Raw genomic sequence first — 23,047 nt, forward strand, 5'->3', positions numbered from 1 at the left:
TGAATTATGTCATTTGTCTTGGTGTGGGCTGGAAACTTCACTCCTGATTCCCACGCCTCCCCTCAAGGCCTGTGCCTCACTCAGGCCATTGTGAGGTCCAGTTAGGTTCCCAGCGGCCTGGGAACCATTGCATTGAGGTCCATGCTTTGCTGAGGGGGCCTGATGCTCGAGGTCTTCCAGATGCCTGCCTCCTCCCCAAATCTCAGCGTCCATCCTGTCAGCTGGGCTGATCTGTGGGAACAGTCTGGAATTCTGAGATGGGACTGGGGTGTGTCGAAATGCGCTATTTCTGGTGAGCAAGGTGGCCCCTGGTGTGGGGGCACTTCCCTGTTCACAACCAGACCAGAGGTCTCTGTCACTTCCAGTGGGCAAGGGAAAGCCAGAGGCCCCAGTCTGAGGGAAGGGAGACTGAAAACCCTTCTTGGTGAGGAGTGGAGCGCGACTTGGGGTTAAGCTTCAACACCTGTCCCGGATGCTTACTTGGCATGTGTCCCGGGCCTGGAGCAAAACAGCCCATAGCGAGGCTGGGTGGCAGACCCTGGCCACTCACACTGATGCCCTCCTGCCATCTGTCGTTCTGTGCATGGCAGCCCTTCTCAGGTCAGGGCCCCTCCCGGAGCCCTGACTTGCTATTCCTAGGAGGTAGGGAGAGCTGCCTACCTTTGCAGGGATGCTCAGGCCTGACCCAGAAGGGTCTGGCCAGACTCCTGAAGTTGTACCTCCACTATCCCAGCCAGCATCCCAGCCCCACTGGCCCACTGCTGCGGTGTGGTTCTCACCTGCTGGGCAGGGCAGGATGCTATTTCCATCCTCTATCCTCCTGGGGCTTGGCTGCCAGTATTGATGGCATCAGGGTTCTGAGTGGCCCTTGGAGGGGTTGCTATGGTAACAGATCCTTAGTCTATCATCTCGGTGGAGGGGTCTACCTGCCCTCCCCAGGAGATGGGGCCCCTTATCCCAGCTGCAGCCTTGTCCATTGGGGTCTCTGCCTTGATGTCCATGGGTCTGCTTGGGCCCCCCTAGTGCCCCCTTGGGGCTGGAGGCCCCACTGCGACTGTCCAGCATTGTGGCTGCAGGAGCGGTGGGGTATGTGCTGGAGCTTGGTCTCCTGGACTGAGCAGAAGCAGGTGCAGTCGCCTCCCGGGCCCTTACTAGTTGCCCTGTTGGCTTTAGCGGCCACCGGTGGGACCTGGCACCTTCTTCCTGCCCAGCTGCAGACCAGCATGTCCGGCAGGTGGGGGCCTTCAGGAAGCCTTTGGCGGGGTGTTCACAGGCAGTGAGATGGTCTCAGAAGGCTTACCCAAGGAGATGATGTGGGCGCTGAGGCCCCAACCCTGGGCAAAGGGGCGTGCGTGGGAGGGGCTTGGGTACCGCCTATGAATTCAGTTTGCCAGCTGCTGTCCTCCCTGAAGGAGCAGAGAGTTCTACTAGGGTAGGGGGTGGGGTGAGGGGAACCCGCACGCGGTGAAGGGGCGGGTGTACCCGGGCGCTGGCCGGGGCCATTCCAGCCCGGGAGCGCGTACTCGTGCAGAGCGCGCGCGTGTTCTGGCCGCGCGTGGCGGCGGCAGCGGCGGGGCAGGCAGCTCCGTGACGCTGCACCGGGCAGAGCGGGCGGAGCACACGGGCCGGGGCGGAGCGGAGTCCTCCGCAGAGCAGCCCCTCCCGGCCACGGCCGCCGACCCCGGCCCCCGGCCCGGCCTGGCTCTATGGACAGGAGCTCGCTGCTGCAGCTTATCCAGGAACAGGTGCGTTGGGAAAGGGGGTGCTGGCACCGCCCCCGCCGCGGCCCTCCACTATTGGGCTGAGCTCGCAGAGTCCCAGCCCAGCCCCCACTCCCCCAGCCCCCTCCTGCACAACCTTGGCCCCCTGCCTGACACCCCAGGAAAGGGCCAGCCAGACCAGGATGCTCTGGGGAGTTGGGGGGAAGGGAGGGTAATTGTCCTCAGACCTTGGCTCTACCCTTCCAGGATGAGTAGGGTGAAAATAAGGTGGGGAGACCCCTGGAGGCCTGGCACCCAGGCACCAGTGCCCTGGCAGCTCCTGAGACCATGTGGGCACAGGGGCCTGGCCCAAGGGTGTTGGGAGACTGCCTCTCCCAGCTGGCTTGGCCCAGCCCTTTGGTCTGTGGGCTGGGCCCACCCTCAGGCCTTGGCCGGCGGCCCCACCCCACCCCAGCAGCTGGACCCTGAGAACACAGGCTTCATCGGTGCGGACACCTTCACTGGCCTGGTGCACAGCCATGAGCTGCCCCTGGACCCAGCCAAGCTGGACATGCTGGTGGCCCTGGCCCAGAGCAACGAACGGGGCCAGGTCTGCTACCAGGAGCTGGTGGACCTGGTCAGTGCCACAGTGGGTGGGCAGCAGGGGCGGGGGCCCGGGCCTTGGCCAGTACAGTGCCCTGGCTGGAGTTGGGTGGGTAGGTGGCCCTTCCTCCCTGCCGTTCCCACTGGGGCAGGTCCTCAGACCCTGTGAGGAGCCGGGGGGACCAGGTGGGCATGGAGGCCGTGGGGGGAGCACCATGTCCCATGCTTAGGCCCCACCCCCCCAGATCAGCAGCAAGCGCTCAAGCAGCTTCAAGCGGGCCATCGCCAATGGACAGCGGGCACTGCCCCGGGATGGGCTGCTGGATGAGCCGGGCCTGGGTGTCTACAAACGGTTCGTGCGCTATGTGGCCTATGAGATCTTGCCCCGAGAGGTAGACCGCCACTGGTATTTCTACCGGCATCGCAGCTGCCCACCGCCTGTGTTTATGGCCTCTGTCACCCTTGCCCAGGTGAGCCTGCCCATCTGCCACCTGTCTCCCTGGCCTGGCCTGGCCCTAATGCCCATTTCTCCCAGATCATCGTGTTCCTGTGCTACGGGGCTCGCCTCAACAAGTGGGTACTGCAGACCTATCACCCCGAGTACATGAAGAGCCCCCTCGTGTACCACCCTGGCCACCGAGCTCGGGCCTGGCGCTTCCTCACCTACATGTTCATGCATGTTGGGTGAGTGGGGGCCCACTTCCAGCACCCCTGATTAAATATGGGCAGTTCAGCCCTTTGAGGCCGGGGCTAGGGGTCTGATGGCTGATCCCACTCCTCATACCTGTTTGCCCCCACATGACCAGGCTGGAGCAGCTAGGGTTCAACGCCCTCCTGCAGCTGATGATCGGGGTGCCCCTGGAGATGGTGCATGGCCTGCTTCGCATCAGCCTGCTCTACCTGGCTGGCGTGCTGGCAGGTGAGGCAGGTTGTGCCCTGTGGCCACCTCACTGGTGGGTCTCACCCTCATGGTGTCCCCTTGCTTCACACAGGGTCTCTGACGGTCTCCATTACTGACATGCGGGCCCCTGTGGTGGGGGGCTCCGGCGGGGTCTACGCCTTATGCTCTGCACACCTGGCTAACGTCGTCATGGTAATGGGACAGCCAGGTTGGGGTGAGGGGAGGGGCCCACAAGGCTTCGCTCACAGCTTCTGTCTCATGCCCTATCAGAACTGGGCTGGGATGAGGTGTCCCTACAAGCTGCTGAGGATGGTGCTGGCTCTGGTGTGCAGTAAGTAGGGGGCCTGGGGGAGGGATGGGGTGGGAGCGCTGAGCCCATGGCAAGGGCACCTCCCACTTGCCACTTCCCTCTGCAGTGAGCTCCGAGGTGGGCCGGGCTGTGTGGCTGCGCTTCTCCCCGCCGCTGCCTGCCTCCGGCCCCCAGCCCAGCTTCATGGCGCACCTGGCTGGTGCAGTGGTGGGGGTCAGCATGGGCCTGACCATCCTGCGCAGCTACGAGGAGCGCCTGCGGGACCAGTGCGGTTGGTGGGTGGTGCTGCTTGCCTACGGCACCTTCCTGCTCTTTGCCATCTTCTGGAACATCTTCGCTTATGACCTGCTGGGTGCCCACATTCCCCCGCCACCCTGACGAGCTCCCGGGGGCCACACGGGCCAGGGGGTGGCCTGCATGTCTGCCCTCTGTGAATGTACATCTCGAGGCTGCTTCTCCCGTGAGGACAGGTAGCCCCTGTGGCCCACTGAGTCCAGGCTAAGCCTTACACCAGCCCTGGCCCCCCCTCCCAGGCCTGGGGCAGGTAGGACTGCTGGGCCAGGCTGGGTGGTAGAGGTCCCAAGGGTGGCCCCAGAGGAGGCCTTGTCCCAGCCTCCCCCCAGGACTTGCAGTCTGAGCCTTTTTGGAGAATGAATAAATATTTTACACAGCACCAGGTGGCTGTACAGGGCTCTGGAGGCTGGTCTGGCCTCCCCACTTACTCGAGCAGACTGTGAGGGCTCTTTCCTCCATGTGGACGTCCTGGATCCCCCTTGCTCCTCTGCACCTACTATAAGGTGTGTCTGTATGGGAGGTGGGAACCCCTGGGGAGAGATTGTGGACCTCATGGTCAGGATGAGTTCAGCAAGGATTTATTGAGCTTCTACAATCACACGGCAGGTGAGCAGGCCCTGGGCCACAGCCAAGTTCAGTCTGCCTGGGTCCTGAGCTTCTTGGCTGGCCTGGTATCCTCAGGGCTGTCCAGGCTGGGGCTGAGGTTGGGCAGTAGGGATGGGCACAGCTTCTGCCCCACAGCCCAGGTCCACAATGCTGTCTCCACATGGTGAGGGGTCCACGACCCTGAGGCACTACCTAGGGAAGCACAGAGGGAGTCTGGGGCTCAGGGCACTGGCCACCCTGCCCTTCGGGACAGCTCTGCACACTCCACCCTGACTGGAGTCCCACATACCCTCCTAGTCCACCAACTGTCCCCTCACCTCGGCTCAGGGCTCTGGCACGCTCCTGCACCTGGTCCAGGTACAGCAGGTAATGCTTCAGAGTGTACTTCAGGGCTGGCAGGCCAGGCACTGCGGCCACTGCCTCATCGGACATGAAGGCTGCCACTTCAGGAGCTCCGACAGCCAGGACCGCTGTGAAGGGCCAGCACTCAGACCCCACCAGTCTCGGAACAACCTCAGTGTGGGCTGTCATTCCCAGTGACCCTCCGCGTCATGGGCGTGGGTATTGGTCCATATAAAAAAGACACTAGCAGACCAGGTCCTGCCTATGACCCTGCGGGTGTGACTAGCTCTCCCTAACTAACCCGCGGCCGTGGCGGGGCGACCAGCTCTCCCAACTAACCCGAGGCAGTGGCGGGGCCCACGCCCCGGAGGGCGCACAATTCCGTGATCGCTGCCAGCATGTCTGGAAGGCGGCGGAAGGCCGAAGCCGAGCGTTGCACCACCAGCTCTGGGGGGTTGGTGGCCACCAGCTGCTGCAGGCGAGGACGGAAGCGGCCCCTCTGCAGCCGAGTCGGATTGGGTGGGGTGGTACTGGTGGTGGATCTCTCCAGGGGGACCCCGCCCCACAACATGAGGACCCGCCTCCAGAGGGAGCTCCGCCCCACGCCGCGAGGGGCCACCCCTAGATGAAGCTCCGCCCCCAGGAGGCGGGCCCACCTGCCGCTATTCCACTCCCCACGTGGAAAAGCCCCTCACCGCCAGCTTCCACGCCATCAGCCGCTCTAGCTCTTCTCGTGTCACGTGCTTCTCCGCTCGGCCCTCAATGGACATGGGCAACTCCTCTCGATACCTGAGGAAGAGCGGTCACGGGGAGTCCGGGCAACGGGGGTCGCCCGCCCTACCGATGCCTCCATCGCCCTACCATCGATCCAGGGCTTCCAGTTGCCCCTGGGGGCCCGCGCGCGCCCGCAGCACCTCCCCGTGGAGAGCCAGGATGGCGGCCCAGCGGCTCGGATCCTCACAGCCCCACAGACCGCAAGCGACTGCCATGTTCAAGGGCTGGGTCTCGGAAGGGGCGGGACCGGCTACGGGAAGGGGCTCCTGATGGGCGTGGCCGATCGCGAGGCTTGGGTTGGACCGACTTTTGAAAAGACGAGCCCCGAGTGCGAGGGGCGGAGCCACCTGGGGCAGCCCTCAGCTCCTCTCTAGACTTCCGACGTCGCGGGTCGCGTCGCCGAAGCGCACGTTTCCGCCGGCCCCTACCGCCAACAGAGCGTCGGGGCACGCGAGGCCCCGCCCACTCGCGCGTGTCCGTTTGCCCCGCTTGCCCCGCCCCGCGCGACCGGAAGTTCCGGTGGCGGATCGCTGGACCGGGCCCTAGCAGATCGCGGGCTCGGGCTGCGGGCTCGAGCTGCGGGCACAGGGCGGGCCGGGCGCGGAGCCTGGGAGCGGTGCCCAGGCCGTGCCGTGCGGCGCCATGAAAGGCAAGGAGGAGAAGGAGGGCGGCCCGCGGCTGGGCGCCGCCGGTGGAAGCCCCGAGAAGAGCCCTAGCGCGCAGGAGCTGAAGGAGCAAGGCAACCGGCTCTTCGTGGGCCGCAAATACCCGGAGGCGGCGGCCTGCTATGGCCGCGCCATCGTGAGTGTCCCCGCGCCGCGGGTGGGGGCCGGCGTCCGGGCCAGGGGAGGGGGCGGGGCCTGCCTGGCCGCCCCCGCCGGACCTTCGGAGGGTCTTGGCTCTGGACGGGGGAGGGGCGTTTGGGCTCTGACGACTCAATGAAGATCTTGTTCCAAAGGGGCCACAGCCGCGGCTCTCGAGCCCATCGCCGAACTATGGCGGGTGAAAGCTTCAGGGCGCTTGAGGCCAGCAGGGCACGGGGCTTAGGGATTTCCACAGGTCTAGGAAACTTACCTTGACAAAACCTACTGGAGTCAAGAGGGTGGGCTCAGGCAGGTCTCAGGGCCAGACACCACCCTCCACCTATCCTCAGGATCCAGGAGCCTTGAAGCTGAGAAACCTGGACACTAGCAGGTTTCCAACCATGAGCCCCAAGCCAAGACAGGGCCTAGGACAGAGGGCAGGCTAAGTTCACTCTCTCCTGTTGATTGGCCGACCCTGGTCCCCAGACCCGGAATCCCCTAGTGGCGGTGTATTACACGAACCGGGCACTGTGCTACCTGAAGATGCAGCAGCATGAGCAGGCCCTGGCCGACTGCCGGCGTGCCCTGGAGTTGGACGGGCAGTCTGTGAAAGCACACTTCTTCCTGGGGCAGTGCCAGCTGGAGATGGAGAGCTATGACGAGGCCATCGCCAACTTGCAGCGAGGTGAGCCTACTGGCTGTCTGGTTATGGGGGTGCCTGGGGCCAGGCGAGTGGACTGGCCAGAGGATGACTTGAACACTGTGTTCCCTCAGCCTACAATCTGGCGAAGGAGCAGCGGCTCAACTTTGGGGATGACATTCCCAGTGCTCTGCGCATCGCCAAGAAGAAGCGCTGGAATAGCATTGAGGAGCGGCGCATCCACCAGGAGAACGAGCTGCACTCCTACCTCACACGACTCATTGTGGCTGAGCGGGAGAGGTGGGCTGTGGGGGCAGGCTCCAGAACCCCCTCACCCGCCAAGTCACCACTCTTAAGTCATGAACACAAGTATTTATTGAAGGCCAGTACTGGCGAACAAGAGACAGGGGGATGAGGCCTGAACAAGCCCAAGGTTGGGGTGGAATGGGAACTTCCCTGGTCAAACCTTTCTCTGAGCAGCTCCTGGTTAACCCCCAGGGAGTTGGAAGAGTGTCAGCGGAACCATGAGGGTGATGAGGACGATGGCCACATCCGGGCCCAGCAGGCCTGCATCGAGGCCAAGCACGTGAGGGTGCCCCGGCCCACATGTGGGTCTGTGTGTGTTTGTGTGCATGTGACGTGAGGGTGCTCCTGGCTCCAGTTGGGTTGGTGTGTGCCTGTCTGGGGAAGGGAGATGGGGTGTCTGGCCCACACATGGCTGCTTGGTTCTTTGTAGGACAAGTACTTAGCAGACATGGATGAGCTCTTTTCCCAAGTGGATGAGAAGAGAAAGGTGAGTTGTCTGTTCTCTGGGGTCTGTGGATAGCAGGAATTGGAGCAGTGTCCACTTCCTGGTCCCTGACTTGCTCCTGTGTGAGGCAGAAACGAGATATCCCTGACTATCTTTGTGGCAAGATCAGCTTTGAGCTGATGCGAGAGCCATGCATCACGCCTAGTGGCATCACCTATGACCGAAAGGACATCGAGGAACACCTGCAGGTGAGGGCCCATAGGCGCTGGGGGCAGGGCCTGGGCCCAATGAGCACCTTCTGACCCTGTTGTCACTGCAGCGCGTGGGCCACTTTGACCCTGTGACCCGGAGCCCCCTGACCCAGGAACAGCTCATTCCCAACCTGGCCATGAAAGAAGTCATCGATGCATTCATCTCCGAGAATGGCTGGGTGGAGGACTACTGAGGCAGGGCCACTGCCCCACCTTGCCCAACACCCTGGCCCAGGACAGCCTTGGGGCAGTAGCTCCCAACCCCTGTACATAGTTTGTGTCCCCGGATCCCTGCTCTGGTGCCCTGACCTCATCCTCCATCAGTTCTGCTGTTAGGCCTTGAGCCTCCCCCATCCCCCTTCTGGGCCGGAAACAGCAGGCTAGGGAGGGTTGGGCTGAGGCTGCTGCTGCCACCACTGTCCCTGTAATAAAACCTGTGAGCAGTTATAGGGGTGTGTGCTGGTGTGTGATGGGGTTTGCCAGCTGCCTGCTCTGGCTAGCTGAGGAAAGTAGAGATGAAAACACTGGTGTCGAGGTTGAGTGTGGCATGCCACCATCGGTCAGGGAAATATAGCACCTGGATGGGGTAGGGCACAGGGATTAGTTGAGGGCCATTGGCCCAGCCCAGCCCCGCCCCCTCTTACCAGCCACTGACCTCACCAGGCTGGATAGTGCACTCCAGGGGCTGTGCAGATGGCGTCAGGGCTGGGTACATGTCCCGGAGCCAGGACAGTGTGGTCTTGTTGGGATGAAACTTGGGTGTCTTCTCAGGGGGATACAGGAACCAGCGCTGGGGGCAGGAGAAGCTAGGTCACTCTTGGTGGTGTGGTCAACAAGCCCCAAGTCTTAGCCACGGCCTTGTGCTTACCTTGCGGCCGTAGATCACCTCTGAGAACCCAGGCCCGTGCCAGTGGAAGGGCACCCCAGTGCCAGCTCCTGTGGGGTCAGTTATGAGTAGCTGGTTACCAAACCCAATTTGCGCTCCCCACTCCACCCCTCCAAATCTCCTGGTCTTGTGTGACACCCACCTGCAATCCCAAAGCTGTACGCAGGAGTGGTACCCAGCAGACCAAATGTGGGTGGGGAGTAGTGCCGAAAAAGTGATGCCCATTCAGTGAAGTTGTTGTCTCCAAAGAAATACAGGGTGTCTGCCAGCAGAGAACACAGGAGGGCGCAGGGATCCTGGTACCTAGGTACTCCCCGACCCCCCACCCCATTGCCACCCAGGCCTGGCTCACCATTGCCCAGGGAGGTGGGGTCCTGGGGGTGCAGCAGCTGTTCCACGTACTCCTGGAAGGGAATGTCCACTGCGGAAAGGGGCCAGTCAGGGCTGGGTGGTGGTGCCTGCGGGATGCTGGCAAGCAGGCTGGGCTGTGAAGTGGGGCAGCTCACCTTTCTGGTAGGAGTAGGTGTTAGCAGTACTCAGCCGTACTACGTTGTCCCCAAACGAGGCCAGCAGCCTTTCGCGGGAGCACAGAGCCCGGAACCTCTGCGTGGGAGGTAGAGGATTTAAGGGCTCAGCCCAGCTCGCGTGAGAGAGCGCTAGGAGGAGCGCGAACACTCACCGAGTTGTCCGTGAGCCCCTGCAGGATGACGGGTCTGGAGAAGGCATAGCTGAAAGGAAAGGCAGAGGCACGGTCGGGTGTCTGACCCTCGCCTCCCTTGGGCCCCGCCCACACGCGTTCGCTCCAGGTCTCGGGGAGGCGGCCTTGGGAGGCCTAGGCGCGCACGGCCGGCAAACAAAAGCGTGACAGCATCGATCCACGTTGACAGAGCTCCTGGATGGGTTTTCGGGTGTGGGAGGTGTAGCCAGTACGGGAGGGCGCACGTACTGCTGGATGAACTCGGCGTAGGTGAGGTCGGACCTACGCTCCACCGTGCAGCGCTCCTCCGCCACTGCCGCTGACGTACCGGGCCCGCGCCGCTGCCTGCAGGTATAGTCTGTCAGCGTTTCGGGCCGCCCGGAAGCGCGGCCCCGCTCCAGCCACCCGGCGCCGCTCACCACCCTCCGTCGCCCTCCAAGCCGGGCCGAGCTGGAGCTGCCAGCATCCAGAACAGGAGCAGCAGGAGCGGCCGCGCCCCTGTCTCCATGAGTCCGCCGCCGCGAGGCAAACCCCGGAGCTCCGTCGTCGTGGCAACGGCCCGGGCACCCGGACGGCTCCCGGAAGCGGCCTCCTTTGGCCCGCCCCGGAAGGGGCGGCATTTCCGGATAGCAAAGCAAAGGCAGAGAGCTGCTTGTAACTTCTGCCAGCTCCCATGGCGACATTGCCACCCGCCCACTAGAGTCGCCCGGTCGCAAGAACAGGGAAGCCAGCGGCGCGACGGACCCGGTAACAGGCAGCCTCAGACTGTGGCTCCCGCTTTATTTGGTTCACAAACCCAGGCCCCCTCCTGCCTCGGGCAGACGGGTCAGGAGTACTCGCATAAGTGGCCGCAGCCGGCGGGGCAGTGGGAGCTGCCTTCCAGCCACTTCATGATGTGTTGCAGGTGACCCCCGTGACTGCAGCCCTGGCACCACACGAACAGACCTTTGACCACGTGGTGGCAGACTGCACACATGCTGGCGCAGCGGTGGCACCTGTCGCAGACCCAGCCACGGCTGCTCATGGGCCGCTTGCAATGGCTGCAGTTGACATGCAGGGTGGTGGAGGCCTGATTGAGGCAGCTGATGGCACGGCTGGTGCTGAGCTTAACCACCTGGTTGGACACGTTCCAGAGGCAGAAGCGCTGCAGCAGGTCGATGTAGGACGTGTACCAGTGCTCCTGGTGGTGCAAAAAGGGGTGAGGGAGGGAAGTGGGAGGCCAGAGTTGTGGCACACAGGGGTTTCACCCCAGCATGCTGGGTGCAGGTGCAGGTGGGGTGTGCAGGGATGCCTTCCCCCAGGCCTAGTCACCCACCTGGGTCTGTTCGTCAATGTCCTTGCGCACACGTTCACCCAGCACGATGAGCACGGACACAGCCATCTGGACGTCGCCCTGCTCGGCATAGAAGCGCAGCATGTCACACACCAGGGCACTGAAGAAGTCCGGCGGCAGGCGGCTGTCATAGAGTGCATGTGAGACAGAGATGAGCGAGAAGGAGTCCACAGGGGCCAGGGAGGCCGCATCTGCCTCGCTGCCGCTCACGTGGGGCGAGTCAGCCTTGTCCTGCAGGTGCTCAGGGCCTGGTGGCGTGTCCACAATCTCGTGGCGCAGTGGAAAGGCCTCCTGGGGCAGCACATACTCAGGATCCTCAGCTGCAAGGCAGAGACAGGGTCTGAGCCTCTGGGCCCGCCTCCCACCTCTGCCCCTCCCAACCCTCACTCACTGTGTGCATGTTCTGGATCCAGCAGGTACAACTCATCTTCCTCGCCCTCCACGTCGCCCAGCAGGTAGTCGGCAGGCACATCACTGCCCTCAGTCTCCTCATTATCTGCCCACGAGGGATGAAGGGAGAGATTCCCACCGTTGGCTTGCTCTGGGATGCCCCAGCCCCACACAATGCCCTATGCTCCCCTCCCACCTACCCTCATTGGTGATGAGTGTGGCTGAGGAGTCGAGCAGCACTGTGTCGCTCCGTGTGTCACCCTTGCTGCGGTCCAGCCGGGTCTCACTGCCCAGTCCTTGGGACATATCCTTCAGGTTGAAACTGGGGGCAGGGAGGGCCTATGGGTGGGTGGGCTCCAGTAGTCAGTCCTACCCTCTGGAGAGTGCCACCACTAGGGGTTTACCTGTTCATGAGTGGCAGGCCACAGGAGCTGCCCTTGCCCACGCTGTGGTTGAGGTTGGTAGTGGGCACTAAGCCAGGGCTGCAGTAGATGATCCGTAGCATGGTCCATGTCTGTGCCACCTGGGGGGGGACGGTCACTGGTCACTCACAGGGGTTCTGGGTCCCTGGTGTCTCATGCAGCGCCCCCCACCTTGCCTGGATGGAACCACAGACCCTCAGCGTTCAACTGCCCCAGGGAACCAATGTCCTGGCCCACCCCAGATAAGGAAACCAAGTCCCATGGGCAAGACAAAAATCTCATCCTGCAGGGCACAGAAGGAAGCAGATGTAGGAGGCAGCCAATGTGGAAATGAGTCTGGGGTCCCAGGGAGGTGATGAGAGAGGCAGTATGGACCTCTGCAGGGCCAGATGCCTGAGGAAGTCTGAAAGCAAGAATGAGCCAGAGGGGGCTTAAGCCCCATGACGCCCCAGATGGCACTGGTGTTTGCCCTGCTTTGGGACCCTGAGGACCCTCGTTATTGGAGTGGGTAAAGGCTGGTGGTGGCAGTGGCCAAGCTGAGCATTGACTTACAGCAGGATCTGGGGGCAACAGTTGTTGGAGCCCCCTGCCCCAAGATCATGGCCCCTAGGGCCCCCTCAGCCTAGCCCCACCTACCTGGTTTCGACCGAGCTCCCGAGCCACTTTTGCATTGTGGTCACAGAGCTCAGCCAGTGGCCGGCCAGCTAGAGCATAACGCTCAGCCGTGTCAACAAACCAGCTCATGCTGCCACTGCCAGGCTCCATCTCAAAGATGCTGAGGGCGCTGGAGGCGAGCCCTGCGAAGGGCTCAGCAGGGTCCAGCTTGCGCTTGAAGAAGATGGGGTGGCGCCGATCACCAGCGAAGGGCTTGCGCCCTGAGTCGGTGGCCACTAGGCTCTCCTTGGCAGCAAAGGCCAGGTCCCCAAAGAGCCCATAGCAGAGGCCCTCGGGGTTGGCACGCTCAACAGGCTGGCTGGCATCACGGAACAGGTGCTGGCACAGCGTGCTGTCCTTGGAGCCAGAGAGCAGGAAGGAGGGGTCGTGCGGATGGCGCCAGGCAATGCCTGTTGTGACGTCACGATGCTCCTCAAACATGGCTGCAGGCACAAAGGGCCTGCGCACGTCCCACACGTAGATGTTGTGGTCCACCATCATGGAACATGTGGCCAGGTGGTGGCGGCACTCAGGCCGCCACTTGACTCTGGCCACTGAGGCAATGGTTTGCACACAGTGCACCTCCTTGGCGCGGTGCGTGGTCATGTCCCAGACCTTCACCATCTTGTCACGCCCACCTGTGGCCAGCCAGCCCCTACGGAAGGCCCATGAAGTCCTCAGTTTCCTCTCTGGGGATGGGAGGGCTCCCCATTCTCTGTCTCACAGGAATTGAGGCAATGAGAGAGCCCTTCCATGAGCCCACCCATCCTGCCCCAGTGCCCCTGCAACTACTCCACCCCACACCTGTCCTCGGGGTGCCAGTCGCAGCAGAAGACTGGCCCATTGTGGGCTGTGAACATCCTCTCACAGCGGTCAGGCCGCCGAATGTCCCAGAGCTGCACGTTGCCATTCTCAAAGGTGGAGGCAAAGGTGAAATAGTCCCGGATGCTGAACTGGACATCCCGCACACTCTCAGACTGGCCTGTGGGCAGGATGTCAATGGAGGGAGAAGATGAGGGGGGCAGCCCAGAGGGGGCTCCAGAAGGGAGAGTGGCCAAGACTAGAGCCCTTCGAGTGGCTGTGTACCTCCCCCGCAAGGCCTGCCTAGGGTGGACGGGGCGAGGAGAGGACACAGCAGCCTGGGCTAGGCAGCAGGACACCAGCCACTGGGGTGGTTTCTGATACAAACTCCTGGACCTCAATTTTCACTGGATTCTTTGTCTGATGCCAATCCCTGCACAAAGCTGTATCCCAGCTTCAGGACTGGGTATCAGAGCATTGGGCAAACAGGAGCCTCACTGGACCACATTCTCCTGGTGGGAGGAGGGCAGTCCTGAGGCCCCCAAGGGAGGCCCAAGGAAGTATGGATGAGGGTGCCTCAGCCTCCACCCAGTCCAGTCCCTTTACCTTGAGCTGGAGCTCTGGGTCAACCCCAGAGGACTGGATGCCTTGAGGGTCCATGTCCGCCCCCATAAACTGTCCCACCAAAAGCCTCCGAGGGCAGGTCCAGCTTTCTCCCAGCACAGGTAGCTCAGGGTCTGTCCTAAGAGGTCCCCCAATTCTCTAAGACCTCTGAGGGCTCTACCCTGTTTTCAGTTGGTTTCATTGAAGTGGACAAGGGAGGGCTGGCACAAGGTCACTGTCAGGGAGCTGGGCCTACTGGGAAAAGAATTGTAGGGCAACCAAGAAGTGAACCCCACTTTCTCTGCATCCCTGGACTGAGGACCCTGGAGGTCCTGGTGGACTTCTTGCAATGAGGCAACCTGGAGATCTGAGGCAAAGAAGATGAGGCAGTGAGACAACCCTCTGCTCAACTACTCAGGTTGGCTGTGGGCCTCCACAGGCTCGGCCCTCTCCCTCATCTCATACCCAGCCTTGACTCCTGCTGCCCCACTCCGAGTACCCCTCACATCTCGTCCAGGCCTGCCCCTGTCCCTTACCTGCTGACCCCCACCTGCTCTTCCAGTGCCTGCTCAGCTGGCCCCTCCTTCAGGAAGCCCTTGGGAACATATCTGAGGGCCTTTGAGGCACAATTTCTCAACCTTCCTGGACAAGCCAGCTGCCTGCAAAGACACACACCTGCCCAACCTGCCTGTGAGGGCCTCACCTGAGAAGGTGCTGACAGAGTCCTTCTTGCGGAGGTCGAAGCACTTCATGAAGCCATCCTGGGAGCCACTGAGCAGCACATGGGCCTCAGAGGGGTGGAAGCAGACTTTGTTCACTGTGCGCTTATGCTCTGTGAACAGCTGGTCCTGCTTGTTGCGGGATGGCCGACCCAGGTTCCACGTGACCACCACACCATTGGTGGCTGCGGTGGCCAGTAGGTTCTCGTCCATCTGATGCCAGACAACATCAGCACAGCTCAGGTTTAGCGAGGGCTTGCGGCCCACACGCAGGTTCAGCTTCTCCACAAACTGTTCCTCCTCGATGGCATAGATCTTGAAGATGCTACGGCCCGCCACGACCACCTGGGCCGCATCTCGGCACACACTGATGGCATTGGCGGGTGCATCCAGGTGGCAGTGCATGGTGTGGCCCGTCAGCGCACTGCCACCCAAAGCTGTGGTCACGCGAGACATCTTCTCCATGGCTGCACCAGTGGTGGGGACAAGAGGTCAGTGAAGTTGGCTGGCCTTGTCAGATGGTGGGGGGCAGAGGGGATGCTGTCAGCTCAGACCCTTCACCCTGGCTGGATCCCCCAAAACTGGTTAGGCGTGGACTCCTCAGTCTTGGTGAGCCAGTCTGGGGCAGTCCACCATTAATCAGTCTGATCAGCAAGTTCCATTACCCTGGCTGGGCAGTCAGAAGGGGCTGTAGCTGCCCTGGGGATGGTCAGTCCCATCAATGTCTCACTTCTGGGGAAGACTCCACCTGGTCAGTCGCAGCCCAGGTCACCTTCCCATCACCCCAGCAGTCAGATCTGGGCGGCCACTGGACCTTCTGTCAGTCAATCCCGGCAAGGAAGCGAGGTGGTTACCACCACCCACACAGTCGGCCCTGGGGCCTCCGGGGATGGGCCAGAAGGGCTAGGGGGGCGCAGGGGACACGGAGGGACTTCAAGGACCGAGCTGTTTAAGGAACCTGAGGGGTCTGGAGGGACGCGAGGCAGGAGACACAGGCGGCGCGGAGGTTGCGGAGGCAGCGGGAACAGAGCCAGAGGAACCGAAGAAGCCTCTTCCTTCGCGAGCACCCGAACCATTTAGCAAAATTGACCGGCCGGGGCGGGCCGGAACCTCCGCGCCGGAAGCAGTCCGTTTCTTTCCCGCCCGTCGCCGGAAGCGATCGTGTTCTTGTCAGCTTCTCGCCGAAAGTTCCGGATAACGGAGCTGCGCGGGCGGAGGTGGAGTTCTGAGCCAAGACTGAGGTAGAGGGGCTCCCTCGGTTCCGCCTCGTTGCTTGTTCTCTTTTGTCTCGATATTTTAATACTAGTGCTCATCTTTCCCCCAAAGTCCGTCAGCATGTCTATGCATCTCTAAACGGGTACCGAATCCCTCCAATCGTCTTACCTCTTTCCTCACTCTCTTCTAGACACCAGAAACAGGTTTTCCTCGTTCCCCGTGGTCTGCACAGCAGCCAGGTACTCTTCGGACTAAGGCGCCTCATCGCTCCCCACCCCGCAGTGAATAAATCTCAAACTCCTGGCCTCTGCCTCTCCCCGCGCACCTCCAGCCACCGCTGCTTCCATCCCTTCCAGCTCCTCAGGGCAGATATACCTTTCCCCCCCGCCACGGTCTGATGACCTAAAAACAACAATTACACGTGTTTTTACAACTTTTTTAATATATATTTTTATAAACAGGTCACGTGATAAAATAGCACAAGAAACACTTACCAAATATAAGGTTATATCTTCCGCATATACAGGAGAATGAGGTCGTTATGTACAGTAAGAAAATGACTTTAGGGGTTGGTTGGTTTTGTTTTCCTCTCTCCCCTTAAATTTTCCTCCTACAGTCGTTGGAAATATCACAGCTTCAGTTGCATTAATACTTTGGACAAATGGACAGCTGCCCCCTCCCCACTAAGGAACTGTGGGGAGAAAGGGCTGAAAAAACCGGCTCCTGACCACCTCAACCCAGGAGCCTCCTTCCAGCACTCCAGGGACAGAGAGATCTTTGGGCCGTTGAACTGTTTCTCTGCTTCAATAGCATCTCTCGCTCGCGCTCTCTCTCTCTCTCCCTCTCTCGCATTCTCTCACTCTCTGGCTCTCTAGAAACTGGTTACTCTCTTCCAACCAGATGGGGGCAGGGGTGTCCCAAGATTAGGTGTGGGGTGCTATATCTCCTGGGGTTCAAGGTTGGGATGGAAAGGGGTCCCAGCCCCCTCCTCAGCAATTGCCAAGATGTGCCAGCATCCCCCTAGGACTTCCAAATGTCTTGGGATTGGACAGAACACGGTCAGAGCCCATTTGGGCAAGCAGAGGTTTGGGAAGCTGGGGAGGGGTCGGGGGCAGCTAGAAAGGAGCCCTCCCTCTTCGGTGCTGAGGATGTGCTGGCCACTGGAAGAACGGAGTTGCTTGCTGATGTTGACCAAGCCTTGGGTGGGGCCCAGTTTTCCAGCTTCCACCTGATGGAAACCTGCCCAGTGTGAAGTGTAGCACTGAGGGGCCTGGGCCCAGCAGGCTACAGGGGCTGCACTGTAGGTTCCACCCAAGACTGCTCCCAAGGTAGCTGTACCACCTCTGGGTTGAGTGGGCTGGGCTAATGTTGATTATGCCAAGGTCACTGTCATCCATTCTGCCCCTCTCCCAACCCAATTCTGCCCCAGCTTGGCCCAGGGCCCAAGGACTTGTAGGCCTGCGGGTGGGGGTGGGGTGAACAGGGGACTGCCTCACACAGTGGCAATGAAAACGGGAGGTCGCTTGGGTCAGGCTGGCATGAGGTGGGGTAAGGGCGGGTGGAACTTGGGCTCCTCAGCGGGCCATGGCTTTGTCGGCGGCCTGTTTCCCTTCGCAACCCTCGGAGGGCTCCAGGCGCGATGCGGTCGGTGGAAGATGCGGACAGCCCATGGGGCTCTTCTGGGTCCCTGTGTTCTGGGGGACCCAGTCCCCCTCAATCCCCCAGGGCCCTGCCCGGGATTGGGGGACAGCCCGGAGACAGAACAGGGTGTGGCGGGGAAGTCGGTAAGGGCGGCGGCCAACTGGCGAGCTTAAAATGCCCCCCAGGACCGGACCTGGTTCCCCCACCCCCTGCGGGCGGGCAAAAGATGGAGGCGGCTGCGGCGTGGTGGAGGGCGGGCGTGCAGGGCGGGCACGAGGGGCATGCACAAATCCCCGAGTGTGCGTGCGTGCGTGCGTAGGGCTGGTCCCGCCCGACGCCCCTCCCTGCCTAGGCGGGGCCAGGAGAAGGGAGGGACCGTGGGGCGCGGGGCGAGGCTTTCCCTCGGTTTGTCCCGCCTCCCGCGCTAGGTGTTGGGGCTCCCGTGAGGGCAGGGCTGGGAAAGGGGATTCAGCGGCGCCCCCGTGTCTCCGCCCAGAGCGTGGCGGATTCCTGCGACGGGGGCGAGGATCCCACGCGCTACTCGATGACGAGGCAACGGGGCAGATGCTGCGAGAAGTACTTGAAGAGCTCGGGGGTGGCTCCGGGGCAGTTGGTCAGCTCCAGCTCCTCCAGCTCCTGCAGCTGCACCAGTCCCGACAGTCCCGTGGTGGTCAGCAGCGGACAGCCTGCGGGGAGCAAGGCGGCGGCTGAGTGAGCGTGGCCCAGCTCGAGGAGGGGGCAGGGGCCGTGAGGGCGGGGAAAGCAGAGGATTGGCTGGGCCGGGCCGGGCTAGAGCCTCCTCTGACTTGGACAAGGAACACAGCGAGTTAGCCCCAGGTATGAATCCGCACAATGGACCCTTCAGGGCTGGTGGAGTTGGACTAGGTGTGTGTGGAGGGGTGGTCACTGTCAAGGAGGGCGGCAGAGAGTCTCACCTGCTAGAGACAGGAGACGCAAACTCCTCATGGCCAGGAGGTGCTTCAGCCCGAAGTCCTGCACCTGGGCGGGAGGGCGGGGCGAGTTAACTATTTCCGCTCCCCTGTTGGAGCCCCACTCCTTGGGTCAGGCCGCAGGCCTTGAGCTGCTGGAGGGGCAGGGAGCGGGGTTCAAAACAGGGGTTTCTGAGCTCCCCACGGAGCCAGAAGGTAGTTGGGGAGTGCCAGGGTGAGGGCGCTAGGACAACGCGCGCTCCGCTTAGGTCAGCCGCTAGGTGTGGAAGGATCCCAGACTTCCTTAGAGGATCTGAGTGGGCCGGGAGCAGGTCAGAGGACTGTCTGGGTGGGATCTTTCCCCGCGCCCTCCCTCCACCTCCCCTGACAACTCCCCAGTCTCCGAGGCTCGATACCTGGCAGCACCATCGCAGGTAGAGGCTGCGTAGGGACGACATGGTGGACAAATAGCTGAGGCCAGTGTCCGTGATGCGTACACACCTGTGGTTGCAACAGAGAGGGGGTGCCCAACTTCAAAAAACCTCGCCCTGCCCCTCAGCTCCGACCCCTTCCTCCTTTCCCCACTCATAATAGCTCCTTCTTTTCCATAGCTCAGCCTCACCCACACTAGACCTGTGTTTTGAGGGCCCTGCCCCTCAAACCGCTCCCCACCCACGCTGCAGCCCCACTCTACCTACAGGCCTGTCCACTAGCCTAGGCTCCCTGCTTGAAAGGTCCAGCCAGCCTCGTCTGGTCCTGCCCTGCACGGCCTGGGGTTGGGGGATGCACACACCTGTCCAGCACTAGCTCCTCCAGGCGGTGCAGGTCGCAGGCCACATACTCCAGCGCCATGTCAGTGATGCGCGGGCACCAGGAGAGGTCGAGGCTGCGGAGCTTGCGCAGGTTCTCCGCCACAAGCTCCACGCCGTCATCAGTGACTTTAGAGCAGCCAGAAAGACTGAGCGCGGTGAGGTTGGGCAGGCTGTGTACCACGTTGACTACGCCGTGGTTGGTGATCTCCCAGCAGGAGAGCAGGCGCAGCGTGTGTGTGCTGTGGCCCTGGCGCGCTGTGAAGTAGGCCAGCGCTGTGTCTGTCACATGGTAGGCCTGCAAGCTCAGCTCTGCCAGGTTGGGCAGCAGCTGCGAGATGGCCGCGATGGCGTCGTCTGCCACGTTGATGCAGTCACTCACGCTCAGCGAGGTGATGCGTGCGCTCAGGCTGGACCACAGCCCTGCCTCCGTGAAGTCATTGCAGCCTGACAGCTCAAGGCGCACCACGCCTTGCATCTGCTCCAGCATTACCTGTTGGTGGCACGTTCGGGGTTAGGAGGCCAGACCTCACCACTGCCAAGGCCACTGTGAAAGCCTACATGGGTTCCCTGGGTGTGCCCCTCCCTGCAGGTTGTGGTGAGGAGGGTAGGAGATGGGGCAGAAAGAGCCCATGGAGTGGCAGGAAGCTGTGTTCTCCAGAGTGTAGATGAGTGTAAACACATTGAACTGCAGTCTTAGACAACTGTTCTTTACAGTGTGTCTGTTATGCTTCAACTACATTCTGAAAGAGGAGGCACAGCACAGAGGAACTGAAAGGCCAGGGCCTGGCCCAAGCAGGTGCCTGGAGCAGCTGGTGCAGATGATTTGATTAGAGCCCAGGTCCTAGGGAAGAGGCTGCCTGCACAGCTGCTCCTCTGACCTTTGCCCCTGCCACCTCCACCTCCTCCAGTATCCTCTCCATCCAAGGCCAGCTTCACTGGCATGCAGGGCCCATGCTCAGGAGAGCCCCACACTTAATGAACCGCTTTGTTGTCTTGAAATTCTTAATCATCTCTAAACAAATTATGTAGCCAGTTCTGCTCCCCCCCCCCAGCCACATCGCCCCTCAGGGCACTGGCACAGACCTCAGCTATATTGCTCCTTGCGCGCCCCCCAGCTTCCTCCAGGGGCCACTCCCCACCTCCCCCACCCCTTGCACCTGCTTGTTGCTGCTGCCTGGCCCTGCCCCTCATCCCTGTCCCTTCTGAGCCTGCAGTGAGACACACCTCCAAGCCGGCGTCAGTGATGGTGGAGCGCTTGAGGCTCATGGCCTTGACACCCTTCTTGGAGAGGGCGTAGTTGTCAATGAACTCACATATGTCCAGGTCGGAGACACCAACCAGGCAGAAGCCCTCAAAGCCACGTGCAGCAAAGCCCTGCAGGTTCACGAACTCCTTCTCGCCACCTGGCAGCACGTTGTAGAGCTCCTTGGCGTGCAGCACAGGTGTGAGGCCCACCCAGAACTTGGGCTGGTAGAGCACACGCCTCCAGGCCTTGCACACCTGGGCCAGCACACACTTCTCGCAGGCTGAGAAGTACCAGAAGAGGCCATTGAGGATCTTTTCATCTGTGGCCAGCGGCGGCCGCTCCACTGGGGGCCCAGGCACTGGGGCTGAGGCTGGTCCACCAAGGGGGAGCCCTGCCGGGGGGCACAGGCCCCCGGCCAGAGCAGCCCGAGGCATCGGGGTAGCCAGGCTGGATGGTGGGAGGGTGGGTGGGGGCAGCGGCTGGCAGGGGCGGTTCTTGGCAGCTGGCGTGCCCTTGGTAATACTGGCTGTGCCCAGGCCGTTGGGCTGGCCCGGCAGCTTCACCAGGCCATTTCGAGGCAAGCATGGAGGCTTGGGGTCGCCGTTGACTCCAGGGCTGGACATCTTCCTCGTTCACTCTGCAGACAGACGCCCGGAGTGGGGAGTGAGTTCCATGTTCTCTCCTGGAAGGCGGGGCAGAGCTGGGCCCTTTCCTGTCCCTGGGCTTCCCCTCCCACAGCACTTCCAGAAAGGCTCTGGGTGCAAGCCTCCCTCCCTGACTGAGCAGCAACAGGAGGACAGGGCTGATCCCTGAGCACCTAGTGTAGGCACTGAGCTCAACCTGCACCCACTCACAGAGCTCTTCAACACTATGGTTTCTAATTTATATAGGAGAGAACAGAAGTGGAGAGAGAGAGACACTCGCCTGTGACTGCTCCCTTTACCGTTGCTACCCTGATGCCCACCATCAGTGCTTGCCAGGCCTGTGTCCGCTGTGCAGGGGCTGTGGAACTGAGCAAGAGGATGTGGAGCAGTCTCTGGCCCCTCCACTATGGGGTGCCAGCATGGCCCTCTGGAGTGGTTCCAGTACCTGGGCACATGCTGGTCCCCCTGCTTGCTCAGTAGGCCTTCCTGCCAGCACTCTACAGTAGGTTCCATGGCCCAGAACCTACCCAAAGAAAGGGCAGGTGTCTTCCCAGTGTTTACCGTGATGGTAGCATAGTGAGTCCTGGACACAACTGTCTCTTTCATCCACCACCTTACCCACTGTGGATGATACTGTGGTGACTACACCCATTGACCAGATGAAGAAACTAAGCCTGAGGCAGTGTGAATTGTGTGACTGAGGTCATAGTGGTAGAACCAAGACTTGGACCTGAGCTGGCTATGGAAGGCTAAGTGAAAGGCGCTCCCCCCACGGTTAGGCCGAGACTGCCCGGCTCCCCTTCTCGGGCCTCCAAGGCTGTGAATGGGTGGCAGAGGGCACTGGGCACAGATGGTCCTGGAGAGAAGGGGCAGTGGGACCCTTACAGTGCCACCCTCTGCTCAACATTTCAGATCTGCCCACCCCACACCAGACATTCAGTGAGGAGGCTGTACACTTGGTGCTCACCCACACAGGCTCCAGGTCACACACTCTGGACTCAAAACAGGCCCTACCCTGGCTGTGTAGCCTGGGCAAGGCCTTCCCTTCTCCAAGCCTCACTTTCCTCACTTTGAAGCCTGGGAGGTGACAACACCCGCACCATGGGACAGCACGTGCAAAGGGCTAAGCATAGTGCATGGCTCACAATGAGCACTTGGACAGCTACTTCTGAGTCCCACGGCCCGCCCAAGTACAAGGGGACAGGAGCCACGGGGAAGTGAGTGGGCAGTCCTTCCCTGCTCTTTCTAGCACCACACAGCCTCCATTGCTTCTAAGCCCTGGACAGGACAACCCTTGCCAGCATTCCATGTCTTGGGAGGGGGCACAGACCTAGGTCATGTAGCCCTCATGGCTGCCAACCCAGCTTTTGGCCCAAAGGCCTTCCTGCCCTGGCAGTGAGCCCCTAGGCTGGCAGTCCACTCTGGGCATTCCCTCCCCAGGGGAGGCTCCCACACCTTGGCTGCCCGCCCACTGCAGCTCATGATCAGGTAGCTCATGACCTCACACAGGCTGACATAAGACATCCGTAACATCTGCCGATTGCCCACTGGGATAATCATGGATTTCAACCTCACAGCAGCTCTGGGTGGGGGGAAGGGGTGGCCACTACTGTTATCCCTGTTTTCAGGTTAATTAGGAACCTGAGGCTCCAAGGAGTTGGTTTACCAGTACAGGAGGAGGGAACCATAGTGGCCAGCAGTGTCTCATGGAGGGACAGGATGAAGCCCACGACTGGCCCCCACAACTCACTCCTGTGAGCTGCTGGGTACAGACAGGCAGCCCCAGCCCTGAATATCTTGTGTGTCCCCAGAGCAGGATACCATGATTTTCCGGCTCAGGACGCGGCGCCCACCGGGCCTCCGCAGCTTCCCACAAACCTGGAGCGGCTGGCTAGGCGCTAGGCGCGCAGTACCATGGACAGCGCTCCCCCCCCCCCCCCCCCTGTCCAGCACTAGCTCCTCCAGGCGGTGCAGGTCGCAGGCCAACTCCACCTGGTCAGTCGCAGCCCAGGTCACCTTCCCATCACCCCAGCAGTCAGATCTGGGCGGCCACTGGACCTTCTGTCAGTCAATCCCGGCA

General features: G+C 61.6%; 6 protein-coding genes across 22 annotated transcripts in view; 2 read left to right on the plus strand and 4 right to left on the minus strand.

The window, feature by feature from the left end:
* The first annotated feature begins 78 nt into the window (after positions 1 to 78).
* Positions 79 to 4,427, plus strand: RHBDL1 (rhomboid like 1). 9 transcript variants are annotated; one of them, XM_019648570.1, is made up of 8 exons: positions 79 to 1,745; positions 1,968 to 2,337; positions 2,549 to 2,773; positions 2,839 to 2,987; positions 3,110 to 3,222; positions 3,296 to 3,396; positions 3,475 to 3,535; positions 4,186 to 4,427. In XM_019648570.1, exons 2-8 carry the CDS (start codon positions 1,969 to 1,971, stop codon positions 4,308 to 4,310), a joined length of 1,143 nt encoding a protein of 380 aa, XP_019504115.1. In that variant the 5' UTR covers positions 79 to 1,745; position 1,968; the 3' UTR covers positions 4,311 to 4,427. The 9 variants fall into 9 exon arrangements, with proteins under 9 accessions (XP_019504115.1, XP_019504112.1, XP_019504114.1 ...); XM_019648567.1 differs by having other exon boundaries at positions 3,621 to 4,187; XM_019648569.1 differs by having other exon boundaries at positions 2,146 to 2,337; positions 3,621 to 4,187.
* On the minus strand, positions 4,371 to 5,896 carry LOC109385883 (uncharacterized). 3 transcript variants are annotated; one of them, XM_019648583.1, is made up of 5 exons: positions 5,618 to 5,896; positions 5,452 to 5,545; positions 5,096 to 5,225; positions 4,732 to 4,884; positions 4,371 to 4,606 (listed from the first exon to the last, which is right to left on the minus strand). In XM_019648583.1, the coding sequence occupies exons 1-5, from the start codon at positions 5,743 to 5,745 to the stop codon at positions 4,443 to 4,445; spliced, it is 669 nt and encodes a 222-aa protein (XP_019504128.1). In that variant the 5' UTR covers positions 5,746 to 5,896; the 3' UTR covers positions 4,371 to 4,442. The 3 variants fall into 3 exon arrangements, with proteins under 3 accessions (XP_019504128.1, XP_019504127.1, XP_019504126.1); XM_019648582.1 differs by having other exon boundaries at positions 5,096 to 5,228; XM_019648581.1 differs by having other exon boundaries at positions 5,096 to 5,255.
* A 153-nt stretch (positions 5,897 to 6,049) lies between these two features.
* Positions 6,050 to 8,422, plus strand: STUB1 (STIP1 homology and U-box containing protein 1). Of its 2 annotated transcripts, none has more exons than XM_019648580.1 (7): positions 6,050 to 6,331; positions 6,967 to 7,018; positions 7,108 to 7,273; positions 7,472 to 7,559; positions 7,710 to 7,766; positions 7,856 to 7,972; positions 8,044 to 8,422. In XM_019648580.1, exons 1-7 carry the CDS (start codon positions 6,173 to 6,175, stop codon positions 8,167 to 8,169), a joined length of 765 nt encoding a protein of 254 aa, XP_019504125.1. In that variant the 5' UTR covers positions 6,050 to 6,172; the 3' UTR covers positions 8,170 to 8,422. The 2 variants fall into 2 exon arrangements, with proteins under 2 accessions (XP_019504125.1, XP_019504124.1); XM_019648579.1 differs by having other exon boundaries at positions 6,053 to 6,331; positions 6,820 to 7,018.
* Positions 8,423 to 8,452: 30 nt separating this feature from the next.
* Positions 8,453 to 10,345, minus strand: JMJD8 (jumonji domain containing 8). 2 transcript variants are annotated; one of them, XM_019648578.1, is made up of 9 exons: positions 9,978 to 10,167; positions 9,808 to 9,903; positions 9,541 to 9,589; positions 9,368 to 9,464; positions 9,214 to 9,282; positions 9,004 to 9,123; positions 8,844 to 8,911; positions 8,631 to 8,765; positions 8,453 to 8,552 (listed from the first exon to the last, which is right to left on the minus strand). In XM_019648578.1, exons 1-9 carry the CDS (start codon positions 10,064 to 10,066, stop codon positions 8,472 to 8,474), a joined length of 804 nt encoding a protein of 267 aa, XP_019504123.1. In that variant the 5' UTR covers positions 10,067 to 10,167; the 3' UTR covers positions 8,453 to 8,471. The 2 variants fall into 2 exon arrangements, with proteins under 2 accessions (XP_019504123.1, XP_019504122.1); XM_019648577.1 differs by having other exon boundaries at positions 9,887 to 10,345.
* Positions 10,319 to 23,045, minus strand: WDR24 (WD repeat domain 24). The gene is made up of 9 exons (XM_019648553.1): positions 22,960 to 23,045; positions 14,465 to 15,228; positions 13,162 to 13,339; positions 12,340 to 13,012; positions 11,686 to 11,804; positions 11,482 to 11,603; positions 11,283 to 11,387; positions 10,874 to 11,211; positions 10,319 to 10,738 (listed from the first exon to the last, which is right to left on the minus strand). The coding sequence occupies exons 2-9, from the start codon at positions 14,943 to 14,945 to the stop codon at positions 10,385 to 10,387; spliced, it is 2,370 nt and encodes a 789-aa protein (XP_019504098.1). The 5' UTR covers positions 14,946 to 15,228; positions 22,960 to 23,045; the 3' UTR covers positions 10,319 to 10,384.
* The window catches only part of FBXL16 (F-box and leucine rich repeat protein 16), a 12,024-nt gene continuing 5,096 nt past the window's right edge, over positions 16,120 to 23,047 (minus strand). For 2 of the 5 annotated variants that reach the window (XM_019648561.1, XM_019648563.1), the window contains exons 2-6: positions 20,302 to 20,960; positions 19,059 to 19,567; positions 18,682 to 18,766; positions 18,272 to 18,335; positions 16,120 to 18,022 (exon numbers count right to left, since the gene is read on the minus strand). In XM_019648561.1, the coding sequence (XP_019504106.1) occupies positions 17,874 to 18,022; positions 18,272 to 18,335; positions 18,682 to 18,766; positions 19,059 to 19,567; positions 20,302 to 20,946 (1,452 nt within the window). In that variant the 5' untranslated portion in view covers positions 20,947 to 20,960 and the 3' untranslated portion in view covers positions 16,120 to 17,873. Of the gene's footprint in view, positions 18,023 to 18,271; positions 18,421 to 18,681; positions 18,767 to 19,058; positions 19,568 to 20,301; positions 21,006 to 21,247; positions 21,334 to 23,047 lie in introns of those variants that run through there. The other 3 variants (XM_019648564.1, XM_019648562.1, XM_019648566.1) reach the window with 3 other exon arrangements.

The sequence above is a fragment of the Hipposideros armiger genome, unplaced genomic scaffold (genome assembly GCF_001890085.2).
Source record: "Hipposideros armiger isolate ML-2016 unplaced genomic scaffold, ASM189008v1 scaffold_126, whole genome shotgun sequence".
NCBI lineage: Eukaryota > Metazoa > Chordata > Mammalia > Chiroptera > Hipposideridae > Hipposideros > Hipposideros armiger.

Coding starts and splice junctions, on each gene's coding strand:
- RHBDL1 (XM_019648567.1), top strand. CDS start 1,969: ATGAGTAGGGTGAAAATAAGGTGGGGAGACCCCTGGAGGCCTGGCACC. Junction 2,338..2,548: donor ACCAGGAGCTGGTGGACCTG/GTCAGTGCCACA, acceptor CCACCCCCCCAG/ATCAGCAGCAAGCGCTCAAG. Junction 3,397..3,474: donor ACCTGGCTAACGTCGTCATG/GTAATGGGACAG, acceptor ATGCCCTATCAG/AACTGGGCTGGGATGAGGTG.
- LOC109385883 (XM_019648581.1), bottom strand. CDS start 5,745: ATGGCAGTCGCTTGCGGTCTGTGGGGCTGTGAGGATCCGAGCCGCTGG. Junction 5,546..5,617: donor CTGGAAGCCCTGGATCGATG/GTAGGGCGATGG, acceptor GCTCTTCCTCAG/GTATCGAGAGGAGTTGCCCA. Junction 5,256..5,451: donor TGATGGCGTGGAAGCTGGCG/GTGAGGGGCTTT, acceptor ACTCGGCTGCAG/AGGGGCCGCTTCCGTCCTCG.
- STUB1 (XM_019648579.1), top strand. CDS start 6,173: ATGAAAGGCAAGGAGGAGAAGGAGGGCGGCCCGCGGCTGGGCGCCGCC. Junction 6,332..6,819: donor CCTGCTATGGCCGCGCCATC/GTGAGTGTCCCC, acceptor CCTGGTCCCCAG/ACCCGGAATCCCCTAGTGGC. Junction 7,019..7,107: donor CATCGCCAACTTGCAGCGAG/GTGAGCCTACTG, acceptor GTGTTCCCTCAG/CCTACAATCTGGCGAAGGAG.
- JMJD8 (XM_019648577.1), bottom strand. CDS start 10,233: ATGGGAGCTGGCAGAAGTTACAAGCAGCTCTCTGCCTTTGCTTTGCTA. Junction 8,912..9,003: donor GTACAGCTTTGGGATTGCAG/GTGGGTGTCACA, acceptor CTGACCCCACAG/GAGCTGGCACTGGGGTGCCC. Junction 8,766..8,843: donor AGGTGATCTACGGCCGCAAG/GTAAGCACAAGG, acceptor TCCTGCCCCCAG/CGCTGGTTCCTGTATCCCCC.
- WDR24 (XM_019648553.1), bottom strand. CDS start 14,945: ATGGAGAAGATGTCTCGCGTGACCACAGCTTTGGGTGGCAGTGCGCTG. Junction 13,013..13,161: donor GACTGGCACCCCGAGGACAG/GTGTGGGGTGGA, acceptor GGCCTTCCGTAG/GGGCTGGCTGGCCACAGGTG. Junction 11,212..11,282: donor GGATCCAGAACATGCACACA/GTGAGTGAGGGT, acceptor TCTGCCTTGCAG/CTGAGGATCCTGAGTATGTG.